Source organism: Gopherus evgoodei, chromosome 9 (assembly GCF_007399415.2).
Source record: "Gopherus evgoodei ecotype Sinaloan lineage chromosome 9, rGopEvg1_v1.p, whole genome shotgun sequence".
In the NCBI taxonomy this organism is placed as follows: Eukaryota; Metazoa; Chordata; order Testudines; family Testudinidae; genus Gopherus; species Gopherus evgoodei.
Genome location: NC_044330.1, coordinates 30,972,187 through 30,986,483, shown reverse-complemented (window position 1 = coordinate 30,986,483; position 14,297 = coordinate 30,972,187). Strand labels below are relative to the sequence as shown.

General features: G+C 37.8%; 1 protein-coding gene across 4 annotated transcripts in view; it reads right to left on the bottom strand.

Annotated features, from left to right (window-relative positions):
- Positions 1 to 14,297, bottom strand: part of PLOD2 (procollagen-lysine,2-oxoglutarate 5-dioxygenase 2) — an 84,204-nt gene that overhangs the window by 26,295 nt on the left and 43,612 nt on the right. For all 4 annotated transcript variants that reach the window (XM_030576030.1, XM_030576031.1, XM_030576027.1 and 1 more), the window contains 4 exons: positions 14,153 to 14,250; positions 11,632 to 11,733; positions 5,993 to 6,118; positions 4,029 to 4,150 (listed from right to left, as the gene is read on the bottom strand). In XM_030576030.1, coding sequence (XP_030431890.1) covers positions 4,029 to 4,150; positions 5,993 to 6,118; positions 11,632 to 11,733; positions 14,153 to 14,250 — 448 coding nt within the window. The remainder of the gene's footprint in view (positions 1 to 4,028; positions 4,151 to 5,992; positions 6,119 to 11,631; positions 11,734 to 14,152; positions 14,251 to 14,297) is intronic.

Genomic DNA, 14,297 nt, shown 5'->3' with positions numbered 1-14,297 from the left:
TCAGGATATTCTTCATAGTGATAAAAGTCAAGTAGATAGTAATATGCTACATAATGGATTTGATATAGCCCATGAGTCTATGGATAAAGTTAAGGACATTGGGTTTATTTCTCAAAAAGCTTGTATATAGAAGTATGAGTGGTCCATTTGTATGGAACTCTGGCATGTATACACAACCAATGTTTACTACTGATAAGGGAAAAAAAATACTTAAAACAGAAAACAGACTGACTAGAAATTAATCCAAAATTAAGATGCCAGGAACTGAAAATAGTCATTCAGTAGTCAAGAATTTTGTGGAATATTGATTGGTGGATTATTTCTATTTGCTCAAACACATATTCCACACAAGAAATCTGTTTAAGACAATGGGCCAAATTCAGAGGTGAGTCTAAGAGTCCAAAAGAAGCAAAGCAGTAAAAGCAACTTACAAAAGGAGGTGTGTAAATATCAATTGATATAAACACATCTTCTGGACACCTCAGTATCTGTAATACCACTTTAAATCGCTTGAATTTGGCCCCAAAACACTCAGATTTTTAACTGTGTGAGCATTGCTTGAGCTATACAATTAAAACTTGAAAAAAAGTCAGATCTCTGAAGAGTTGCTCTTTTCAATGCATTCACATTGGAATACTAAAGGGAATGGAATAAAATTATTCTGAATTCCAGATGGAGAAGAAAGGGCTGAGAGCAAGCAGCAGATATAACCCATAGGGAATGTGTGTCACAAATCTAACCCAAAAGTTTAGTTTGATTTATCAGAGAAAAGCAAACATACATTTTTCAGATGTCCAAGGAATCAGATTAATTTCACATGCGAGTAGAAACAGACTTTGAGGATAGAAGAATATATAGTTGAATCTGAAATTGACTTAGAATTGATTTTAGGTTGAATTAAGGTGTTCTGTCAATTTATATTTGAATTACTCACTTTAAAATTCCTACTTTTAATAGCTATCATTTGAGCACAATGCAGTTTTCTGTGTTGGCTTATATATGATTATTTACACTTTCCCTTTATGGTACTCATCCCCTGCAGGACAGAGACTGTTAGCAAGGGCATGTCAGAGGAGAAACATGGGCCAAATTATATTTGTATTGTGGTGGAAATAAGTATCCAGTGTGATGTATCACAATGTGATTATACTCTTATCTTACAAAGGGGAATTTGACAGAATGCTATGCAACACTGGCAAAAAGGTAGCTCTGTGGGGCTCTTTGCTGGTGAATGGCTAGTTTATAACCACCACTCCTACCATCCATTTAAATTATTTATAATCTGCCGGATCACAAAGAGTTTTAGGGGCTTTTGTATGTAGTTCTGCTTTCTGTTACATTATGGTACTGTAAGCTTCATGAGAGGAGGCAGAGATCTCTAAGCTCTGCAACTGAGATCTGGAGCTTAGTGTTATAATAGGATATAAGCTTATTATTGAAGATAGCACTGCCCTTTTACACTTGTAAAATAATATAAATGGGAGAGGGTGGAAGATCCTCTAGAGCTGCACATACAATAAACCAGTTCACAAGTTTTCAAGTGCAGTATATAATTGTGGAAAAAAAGCAGACTCTCATTTATTTCTTTTTTCAAATTTTCAACCTCAAAAGAGCAGCACAGAGTAGACTTCATGATCCTCTCTTCACTCATAAGGGTAGGGTCAACCCTAAAGATGGATGAAGGAATAAATCTACAGGAAATCAAAACTAAGGTTCCAGGGATTACTGGTATTTCCTAAGTGATGTTTAGACTATTAATTCAAAAGAACTTAAATGGGGATAGAGGAAGATAGTTGATCTAACAATAGCTTGGAGCCCTGTATGATGCAGTACACATTTTTATATGACCATATATTACACATACAAATTTAACCTCTTACATTGGGAAACATATGTTTAATGGCAATGAAATATTTTTGAAACATTTCTTAGTATAACTACCTAGGCATGCAGAGAAAAGGCAAGGAATATACAGTGGCTGTCAGAAAAAGATCCAGGACAAATATGTAAATACACAAAGGCCAAAGTCAGCCCTGACATTGGGCGTGCAACTCTTCATGCCTAACCAAGCAGCACCAGGGATGCATTTGGCCTATAGATGCAATAGAAGACTACTGGTATCTTAAGTTATATCTAACAGGCGCCAATAAGCCCAAGAGGGGAATGTAGTCCATTAGTCATCACCACTAGTAAAGGGGGGTTGCCAGCAGACAGGAAGTGTTTATATATCTAACAATTTAGTGGTTGATTCTTACTTCCAAACTCTTGATTGTTTAACCTGTGGTTTAACCATGCTTTTGGAGTTGCGTTATTCTAGTCTGAAACTTTTAGTTGGTTTTATAGTGAGGGTCCTTTTCTTAATTATTACTATGCCTTCAAGGTAATAAAAGACCCCAAGGAATACACAACAGCAGGTAAGATTGCCAGAAACACATTGGTAATATGGAAGTGCCCTTTAGGGGACAGAAAATATCTATAACCCTTTAAGTGATGTTTAGACCATTAAGTCAAAAGAACTTGAACATGGATAAAGATAACATCCACTGGAAGTTTAAATCAACAATTCTCAATATCAAACGAACAACAGCTAGGCGCCCTGTATGATTCAGTCCCTCTCCCCTAAGTATTGTTTTGCAATGTCCTGAGAATAATCACGATTGGAATTTCTCATCAGAAGTACCATGAAATACAGTTTTAGAGGCCATTAAAAACATGGAAGCAGATGTAAAGTTGGAAGTAGCTGCATATACATTTAGAACAAAAAATGGGAAAAAGGCCAAGAAATCTGTTAACCGTTAGTATGTGATGTAATTCTACACAATTTAGAAAAAAAAATAATAGCACTAAGGCCCTCCCCAACACAAATAAATAATTTAAAATGAAAGAAAATGCATTTTACAACACAAAATGAAAGTAACTGTAAAACCACTGAGTAGGAATGTATATATTTGGTATTAGGGAAATAAAATGGATTACTGAGCAGTTTGATCTGTCATTTAACATGGTCTCTATAGAGAGAATTTGAAATCTCACCGTTACCTAGAGAGAACAGTCCAAAGCCATACAATACAGATCAAAGCTCAGGTTCCAAACTACACCCACTTATAAAGCTTGGGGGATGTTCAGAATGGATCTGAACTAATGAAATACAAATTAATGAAATAGGAGCCAGATGCAAAATCTGGGTCTGGGTTCAATTTCTGAACCCCACCCTACTCCATACATGCAGAAAGAGAAAATTATGGTGTGTTCATATCCAGATTTCCTCCTAGTTCTACACTAAGTTTAATTTAATTTTACTATAACAAACAAGATCAAAGATGTTGAGTACAAGAATGCACAGAGTTGATGCATCTTTGCACGCAAGCTGTATTTTTTTTCCTCAACATCATTCTATACTAACTTTGTTTTAGATCTTGAGCATATGTGCATCCCTGAAAATAGTAGCCGAAACGTTAATTTCTGAAAAAAAGTATTTTATCTATTTAAACTTGAAATAACATCCACACATCTTGTAGTGTAATGTAGTATAAAGATTAAATAGTATTTTATGTTGTATCATTTACTTTGTTTGCATAGCACGCTTCTTTTCAAAAAACACAAATTTAGATTTGGACAGATTTCATTGCTCATCATATATGCTCAGAAATACGTTCATGTTCCTGCCAGATATACTTCATGAATAATCCACAACATCTGTTCCACTCCTACATAATCTATTATTCCCTATATTCTTAAAGCCTTCATCTGGAGTCCAAATGATAGATCATTTAAACAAAATTAAATCCAAGCCAACAAGAAATGCCTACACAAATGAAGAACAGCTTTTTATATTAAAAACAAATAATGGCATACATGAGGACACATCATAAAACATTCAATATTACACAGTGTGTCTAAATAGAGTTTGTTATTCCAATGAAATCTTTGTTTTAATGTCTATTTATTCTCTATTGAAAATGTATAATCTAACTTAATGTTAGTATACAATTTTTTTTAAAAAAAGGACATAGAAAAACAGAATTTACATTCCCATGTTCCTGGCTTCTGCCTGACTCAGGTTCTCCTCTGGTCCAACAATTTTTATACTTCTGATAGCCTTCTTGGCTTTCTCCCAAAATTTCTTGATGTGCTTTTCATGATAAACCTCCTGTAATCATGTTAAAATAATTCAGAGTTAATGTAAAATATCAATTGCTGTGCTGCAAGACACACATAATAAAACACTTAGTACAATTTGCACTTGAATACCATCACAAGACGAAAGAAGTCATTACAATTTTTGCAGATATCTTCAGAATATTTTCAAGTACTAAAACTCCTTTGTTGAAGAACTTAGAAAAACCACTGTGCTGCAACAACGGAATTTGTATTTTTATTATGGTTCTAGTATTGGAGGAATCGCGAACTGCATATTTTGCAATCTATGGCCCCAAGCCCACAATAAAATTTGCACAGATGAACCCTTATGCCCACGCAAACTCCCATGGACTTCAGTGGGCTCTGTAGAGATGTAGGGGTCTGCCCACACATACCCAGTTGCAGGATGGGGGCTTAGAGTTTTATACAATGCATGTAGGGATCAGTGTTTGGATCTTAGGTTCAGTTTCTCACTTTCAGGTTAAGAATGCTATAGAGATAGTTCCTCTCACTGCTCTCCAATGATCCTGGTTGGCCAGTCAGAGGACAGTTACAAAACTTACTCTGGCTAGAATCACATCCATCCTTCTGTGAAGTTAGGCAGTTTGTTAAGACATGAGGCCTTTTAAATGGATGGAGGTGGAGAAACTGTTTGGACACATCGACTGAAAGAACGGAGTGTTTGTGGGGAGGAAACAAGGTGGAAGTTGTGCAGAGCATCTTCACCCAAGTTGGTAAAACCAAGAGTTCTGTGTATTTTCACAGAAGTGCTGAATATTTAATAATTCTCTCAAATTACTTTCTAATTATTATTTCTCTTGATTGCTAATTTCCTTAGCTACAGCATGAAATAGTTCTAAGCCAACTCTCATAACATGGCTGGCTTTAGAATAAGTTAAAAAAATCCTCAACAATTTCCCCCCTCTTTATATTTACAAGGATAGCCAACTTCTTTTGATCATTTCAAAGGCTATTTAACTTCTGATTGGCACAATGAGGCACTTGTTTTGCACAATGATAAAAACCCATAATTACTGGTATATAATCTGCATATGTTACTGTCCCCCCACAAAAATATTCACAAAGCTTGAGGGACAACTCATAATTGAGACACGCTATGCCACTGATGTCAATGGACTACATGCCAGTATAAAGTCAGAAAAATACAGGGACCAATCCTGCTATCACATCCTGCAAAGACTTGTGCACATCAGTAGCTACTCATATGATTAATGCTACTGAAGTCAATAGGGCCTAAATCTTGCAGGACTGATCCCCTAGATAAGTGGTTCTCAACCTATTTATGATTGTGAGCCGCGTATGTGGCCCACAACGTGTTATGTGGGCTGCATCCAACACCATCTGTATGGCCCTGAAGATGTCACATGGGCAGCAGCTCTGTGCTGACTGGGCTGCAAGCGGATCGTGGCCACAGGTTGAGAACCACTGCCTTAGATGATTAGTAAGGAGCACTCAAAGTAAAAGTCAGCCCAACTGTTCTCTCCTGTGTATGTTTTGGAAACTCATATCTTTCACTTTAAGGCTGGGAGCCTCATGTAACACAAATGTTATGACAAACATCAGGAAACCAAATTGTTACAAAATAACATTGAGGTCTTGGCCACAGAAAGCAGGAAAAAACCCTAATATAACTGAATTAAAGGCTCCAGAAAGTGCCTCTTGAATTTAATCAAATAAACTCTGAGAAAAGTGCTATTGCTGCTATTTACCAATGTTACTGCATATTTTCCATTGCTGCTTACCATATTACAAAAAAAAAAATCTCAATTACGGTTTAGCAATTGCACCTGAATAAAAGTAGAACTGCTCCAGACAGTTCCCCAGTACTTACATTATTATGAATAAAGATACTAAGTAGTTCCTTTGGGTAATCCAGAGTCAACAGTCTGTCTAAAAATTTAGATAGAAAAGGTGTTGGTTGTTCAATGAAAACGCCAACTGTAACCCTTGGATGTTCCTAAAAGAAATAATATGTTGACACAAAATACATGTAAAATTAAAAGGTCATACAGGAGTCTAAACTGAGGGCTGTGGGAAAGTCAGAAGGTGTGGAGTTCGGACAGACATTCCTTTTGGGAAGGATTTATGAATAGGGATAGAAGTACAGATAAGATCTGAAGAGCAACAGGCAAACGAAAAAGAGTCCCATTTAATTATATCACATAAAGGCAGACAAATAAATATTAACATTTTATAAGTGCTTGTAAACAAATGCATGAAGTCTAAATACTAAGGTGAGAGAACTTGAGTGCCTGATATTAAAATGAGGCTACTGATATAATAGGCATCACAGAAACTTGGCAGAACGAAAATAATCAATGGGGCATGGCAATACAGAGTAGAAAATATATAGGAACGACAGAATGGGTTGCACTGGCAGAGGCGGGGATGGATGGCGCTACGTGTGAAAGAAAGCAGAGTCAAATTTAGTAAAAATCTTAAATGAATCAAATAGTTCCATAGAATCTCTATAGATAGAAATGCCATGCTTGAACAATAAGCATATAACAATAGGAATACACTACTGACCACCTGACCAGGATGGTGAAGGTGACTGTGAAATGCTCAGGCAGATTACAAAAACAGAAAACGCAATAAAATGAAGGATTTCAACTATTCCACATTGACTGGGAACATGTCACCTGAGGTTGGGATGCAAAAATAAAATTACTAGATACCATTAATGTCTTGGAACAGCTAGTCATGCAACCCACAAGAGGAGAAGTATCAGAGGGGTAGCCGTGCTAGTCTGGATCTGTAAAAGCAGCAAAGAATCCTGTGGCACCTTATAGACTAACAGACGTTTTGGAGCATGAGCTATCGTGGGTGAATACGTGCATCTGAAGAAATGGGTATTCACCCACGATAGCTCATGCTCCAAAACGTCTGTTAGTCTATAAGGTGCCACAGGATTCTTTGCTGCTTTTACAAGAGGAGAAGAAATTCTTGATTTACTCCTGAAGTGATCCAAAGAGGTAATTATAGCTGAACTGCTCAATAACAACCACCGTAATATAACTAAATTTAACATCCTTGGAGGAAGGAAAATAGCAAAGCCACCACAGGAGCACTGAACTTCAAAAAGGGGAATTACAGAAAAATGAGGCTAAGTAAATGAAAATTAAAGGGAACAGTCACAAGAGTTAAATGCCTGCAAGCTGCATGGAAGTGGTTTTAAAACACCACTAGAAAGGGTCAAACTACACACACCCAACATATAAAAAAAATAAGAGGACCACTCCACCTCAGTGCTATAATGGCTAAACAGAGTAAAAGGCTGTTAGAGAGATTTAAAAATGGGAAGTCATATCCTACTCAGGAAAATAGAAAGGAGAATAAACTAGAGTCAAAGTATAATTAGGCAGGCCAAAAATGAATTTGAGGAACAACTAGGAAAAGACACAAACACTAATCGAATTTTTTTTTCTGTTTTGAAAGTACATAAGAAACAGGACATATCACAAACAATCAGCGGGGTCACTCGACCATCAAGATGCTAAAGGAGCACTCAAGGAAGACAAGGCAGTTAAGAAGCTAAATGAATTCTCTGCAACAGTCTTCACTGCAGAAGATGTGAGGGAGATTCCCACACCTGAGCCATTCTTTTTAGGTGACATATTGACAAACTCTGATTGAGGCAACAGCAGAGGTTGTTTTGGAACTGATCGATGAAACGGCAATAAGTCACTAGACCAGATGATATTCAGCCAAGAGTTCTGAAGAAACTCAAATATGAAATTGCAGAATTGCTACTAGATGGACCACTGGTCTGACCAAATATAGCCATTCTTATGTACTTAACTAAATTCTCTACAAGTTATTTTCATTGTCAGTGTAGCTGCTGAATATTGCAAGTCAAGGTTTTAAAATTACTGGTCTATGAAAGAAATGCATATAAACATTAGAAAAACAGCATTTCACAAAATAAATTTTAAAATAGTACGCAAAAATCTATAAAGTTAACATTTTAGCTATCTAAAGGAAAACAGACTGATTTTAAAAACAAATTACATAACTGAATTTATGCCACAAAATGTTTTGCTCATCCATATTATAAGAGTTCATTAATGCATGGAAAGCAACCAAAGACAGGCAAGGCATAACCTTATAAATAAGCCATATTCTACTTCCCTGTTAAGGAACTCCAGGAACTATTGATGGGTCAGCTATAGGAGACATGCACTGTAGATATATTTTACTGTAGTTGATTAAAATAAAAATTTTTATAATCATACAAATAGATGACCATAACTTGCTTGCTAGCATTAAGCACAATTTATTTTTCTATTTGCAATTTATGATAACAAGAATAATAAAATAATTCATTAAAAATAGAAGAGAAGTGTTGCAAAGCCAGGCAAAGGCTTTTAAACCATTTAGATTCTAAAATTATTTTGGACTTTTGGTTTAGAACAGTAATATTAAATTACAGGAATGTTACATAAAAAGATCATCCTAAAACAAAACTAGGAAACTTTTTATCTAGGACAGGTTTGTAAGTTATTTGAGATAGACATCTAAGCTTTTAGTTATGTACTCCTACACACAAAAATTAATTATTAAAAATATTTTTCTACCTCTAAACCGGACAAACATTTTTTAAACTCTCTGCAATGGACTTCAGACAGAAACCAAATATGGGTACAAAAAGCTTCAAGTTAGTTCTCTTTAAGCAAGTCCACATTCACTTAGTGTGTCTGCATAAGATAACAGGATGTGATGAAATTTCCATGTCATTGTCCATATGTGACAGCAGGCCCAACAAAGGGGCGGGGACCCACTCTCGGCACCATGTGCGAGACACAAGGTGGGTGAGATAATGGCTTTTATTGAACCAACTTCAGTTTGGTGAGAGAGACAAGCTTTCAAGCTACACAGAGCTCTTCTTCAGGTCTGGGAGAGGTACTCCAAGTGTCACAGCTAAACACACAAATAGTGTAGCATAAGTAGCGCATAGTCTAAGGGCTTGGCTACACTGGAGAGTTGCAGCACTGGTGGTGGGTTTACAGCACTGCAACTTACTCACTGTCCACACTTGCAAGGCACATACAGCGCTGAATCTCCCTGGCTGCAGCACTGGCTGTACTCCTACTCTGCCTGAGGTATAATGATTGCAGTGCTGGTGATGCAGCGCTGCTCCGCCAGTGTGGCCATCAAAAGCGCTATAATTGGCCTCCAGAGGTATTCGGAGGTATCCCAGAATGCCTGTTCAGCCACTCCCAACAGCGCTGCAAATGCTGCAAATGTGGCCACACTGCAGCGCTTTCCCTACACAGCTGTACGAAGACAGCTGTAACTCCCAGCGCTGTACAGCTGCAAGTGTAGCTATACCCTTGGAACCATTTAAGATGAAGTAGCCTGTTAATGCCCCTGTAGTCATGAGGACAAAAAGGGGGGTTAGCGAGTTCAAATGGTTGTAATAAGCCATAAATCCAGTCTTTATTATGTAACTTTGCTAGACACTAAAAATCATGATCTTAATAAAAAGAAAGCTTGTCTCTCTCACCAAACAGAAGTTGGTCCAATAAAAGACATTACCTCACCCACCTTGTCTCTCTAATAACCTGGGGCGGACATGGCTACAACACTGCATACAGTGTCCATATGTGAAATCCAGAAACATGTTGGCATGTTTTCCTGAAAGCAAACATTAGGTTTGTTCTTCATACCCAGGTTTATATGGACTGCATAGCATTCATAGGGAAATCAGCTTGACTTACAAATATAATTGCTTCTGTTTCATTTTCAACTTGTATTCCAATTTGCATCATTTCAAAGAAGAGGTGATTAAGTGGTACACAAGCATGTCTTAAAAAAATAGAAATTTCCAATCTACTGTCATTCTGACAGGAACTGCTCTACTGAGACTAGTGTGATGGTAACTTATCGTGTTGAATACAAGCAAATGTTAACCACTGTTGAAGATTTATCAGTAAAGTGGCATATGCTGTACTAAAATGCACCACTAAGCAGGGCATATGTAATTGCTACCAATAATAGAAAGCATACCCAAGCAAGACAATGGATTTTGCATAATTTTCAAATTTTGTGGGATTATTCTGGGGGTGTGGCACTACAAGATATCCCCCACATTCTCCAGGAAGAAATTCAGAAGCAGAAGCCACACCATCAGCACTAGGCCCAAAGGTAGGTAGCTGAGTCTCTCCACCCCCAATGCAAATGGAAGACACGGTCCCATCAGCCCTTTTAAGCCCTTAACAGACTCATTATTTCTTCTTATGGTCCATCCCCCCTCTCTACACCTTACTCAATTGTTGCATCTTGCCTTTAATTAAACTGCAAGCCCTTCAAGGAAAAGGATCTCCTCTCTCATGGGTTTGAACAGCACCACACAAGTGCCCTAGTCACCACTGCATCCTTTGCTCGCTATACAAAGGAAAACAAAGAACTAAGGGGAAGGAAATCTCCATGAGGATTTCTTTCACAGAGATTCCTCACCACTGTACTGCTTTTTGGTGGGTGAGATGGATTTGCACCCCCACCCCACACAGAGACCTGAAGGGCTCATCTTCAAATTAATGCCCAAGAGACCAAGGACAGCCACACAGAGTTCTTGGGCCTCTGCACTCGTGGTGACCTCCTGGGCCCTCCTCTGCTCATTGGCTATAGTGTTCCAGCAGAGCCCTGCTACCAGACACTCCCCCATGGAATCTTGGGGCAGCTGAGATAGGTGGTGAAGGAAACACCTATGAAAAGCGAGTACATCACTGGGTGTGGTGGGGAGAACATATGTTAACAACCTCTACTCCTGGCCTACACACTCCTTCCCCGTGACCTCTCCCATTCTCTACCCTCTCCCACAGCATGGGCTCAAGACCACACCCTTCACAGGGATCCAGAAGGCAGGATAGGGTGGAGGTGGGGGGAGGGAACAGTGACACAGAACTGGTGTCATTCCCACTTCCATGGAGTCCCTCCCATCTTCGCCCAGATTTGTAGCTGGTTGAGGGGGGCAATCTGCAGTAACATACACTTACGCAAGTAGAGTTGCCAACCTTCTAATCGCACAAAACCGAACATCCCGGCCCCTCCTCTTCTCTGAGGCTCTGCCTCCACTCGTTCCATCTCCCCTCCATTCATCGCTCACTCTCCCGCACCCTCACTCACTTTCACTGGGCTGGGGCAGGGAGTTGGAGTGCAGAGGGGGTGAGGGCTCTGGGGTGGGACTAGGGATGAGGGGGGAAAATGGTCTCTGGGCTGGGGGTGGTACCAAATTATAACCAATATGAAAATATTGACATTTGCCACTTAAAATAGTGCTGATAAGTTTGTAACTCATGAATCTGTTTCCATTATTATTTTGTATAATATCTAACATATGAAAACAGCCTCAAGAGTGCTTGAAATGTAACATTACATTCTGTAGCCTTTTTGTCTCTGAAAAATCACTATAAGGGCACTGAAATTCACGCATCATAAAGCGTTCAGTTATACATGAGATATACTTACTGTAACCGTGGATAAGTCTAGTAAATCTAAATCACAAACACCACATCCAGTTTCACGTGTCCAAGCATTAGGGATATAATTTCCAAAGTAACTGAGCTGAATCTAGTAAGCAAAAGAACAATTCACACTTACTATATGTAAATGCAACTCATCTCAGTATTTTAACACAGATGAACACATCAGTGTTAATCCTCAAAATAGTTTAATAATTTCTGTATAGGTATGCTTTTGTTCCTTAAAAAACAGCCGCTAAACGCTATTTTGACCCCTTGAACAAGACAGAGATAACATCCTCTGGAATTTGTGGTCACAGCTTCAAGAAGCTGAACAATTGTGGTGGGCATAATAAAACACATACTGCATTTCACCTGTCTTTGAAAAATGCCATGCCAAGAAATATTATCAGAACCAAGTTAGTAACCTTCCTGTAACTGATCGTCACTGGTATTTATAGGAATATAGAGATGGGCAAAGGGAAAAACTTCCTGAGAAGGGATTATATAAAATTTAGAAGATACAGGTGCACAGAATGTCAAATGAATTGGACTGAAGCTTTTTCCCTTTTGGGGCAGCTATTCCAGGACCCAGAAAACAAACAGTGAAATATATCTAACTGATGTACTTGGCTCTCTCACAGGTTCTCTGGTAGTTGTGTTGCAACTTTGGAATTGGCTCCAAATCAGTTATATAATTATTCTAAGGTTAAGCAGTCCCAGGTGCCATATTTTATCCACGGCCACATTAGCAAATAAGGTTCCTTCCAAATTCATATTACCATTCTCAGAGGTTAAAGGATTTCTTCCATACCATCATAAACCTGTTTTAGAATTTGCCTACTCATTTGCCCTACAACCACCTCTATTATATTTAATGAGTAGGCAGCACATAACTTTCATGTGAAAACTGCTCCATGACAAACTCAAATTGTTACAGTTTTCCTGTATTTGCCCTGATATGTTTATTTCCCTCTTCCTTATCGTATGTAGTAAGTGGAAAATATTTATCCAAGTCAGACAAAAAATAAAGCGTTACCAGACTTTTAGATACCTAAAAATAAATCTGTAAGCATGTTTAGCCAAATAAAATATGACACCAATACAAAGATAACTACACTAAGGAAAAACGTGTAAAGAACACTTTACATTCTTGCTATAATTTTGTTTCTACCTTTTAGATAAAAAGTAATCCACTAAATCCTACTGAGTTCAAACAGAGCATGTATAAAGTAGAAGTTTCTTGCAAATATTAAGTATTTTAGTTTTGGAGATTATTTCAATGCATGGCCATTCCCCAGCTGGTGAACGTTTAAATATTTTTCTAACCTATTCATCACATTTATGTATCTCTGCTTAAGCTCTATTGCCACAGAAGGGCACAATCATAAACTATGACAAAATGGTTCAGAGAAACTCCTAGTAGGATTTTTTTCCCCTGCTTTTGTAGGTTTTCAAACTAAAATCCTCAAATGCTTTTGCACCATGACAGAAGTGGGTTAAACTGCTGTGTGACTATAAGCAGGAAAGAAGTTTTACTTAATATAGAATATTTTGGGAATTAGGCTTCATCCAATCCACTTGTCGCACATATGAGAATACAACTGTATTTGAGTGTTGACAGTTAAGTAGAGGTACTAATGAGTGCCAAACAGAATCAAGTAAAAATTAGGCCAAGTATGGAAAAAACGTATCTACTAAAACCATTCCCAGAACCCACAAAGAAGTGTTAGGAAATGAGGTCTCAAATATGTTCTAGATTACATTGCAGCCTATAACACCTAGAACTGATCTTTTCAATTACTAGCTTTGATATGGTCTGTAGGTTAAAATTCATGAAAAAATTAGTAGTACAATTTATGTGTACTGTGGACGACTGGAGGGATACATGCAAACATTAATCCTTGTAAATGGAAGCCATATGGAAGAAATATCAGCCATGTACAGTATGTATTTTAGAATTATAAGTCAACCATAGTTTACAGCACCTAATATAGGAGATTTTAAAAGATGAAATGCTAGGGGGGAAAAGTTAAGTCAGTAGTAGCTTGGATTTTAAAATGAGTAGTGTTGGCAGGACAGCAGTTGCAGCCTTGAGGCGTTATACTCCACTTCTGTGCCCTGCCTGAGACTTCTTCCCCCCGAAGTCTCTACATACTTCATTTGCAAAAAGCTCCACTATGCATAAATCACCTACTATGAGTATGAATAAAATCAGAAGTTCTCCACTTGCTGTTCAGCAATGATAGTTCCATGAAAGCATCAGCTTCTGAAATCCAGAGCTGCAATCAAGTTTGCTAAGCAAAAAGTAAGCAGTTGCTGTAACTTGTTATTAATATAGTAGCAATGAAATAACAGGCTAAGGAGTAAGTGATCAGCACAAACTTTAGCCATGTGACACTTATTAATTTTAATCGGGAAGTGAACACCTCATTTCATGGTGCTATGCTGAAAGCTTACTTCAGTTTCTTTTGTTGTCTTATTAAAACTAGTCTATGATAAAAGCTGAAAAAGTGACTGTCACTTACTTTCGTGGGACCATTTCCATGCAGAGTGACGGGCAGCGTCTCATACACTGAATTCCTAGCTCTTGCTCTTCCTTCTTCAAATTTCAGAAGAACTTCATCTGCACATTAACCAGCATGTTAACAATAGAAATGAAAATAGTTAATT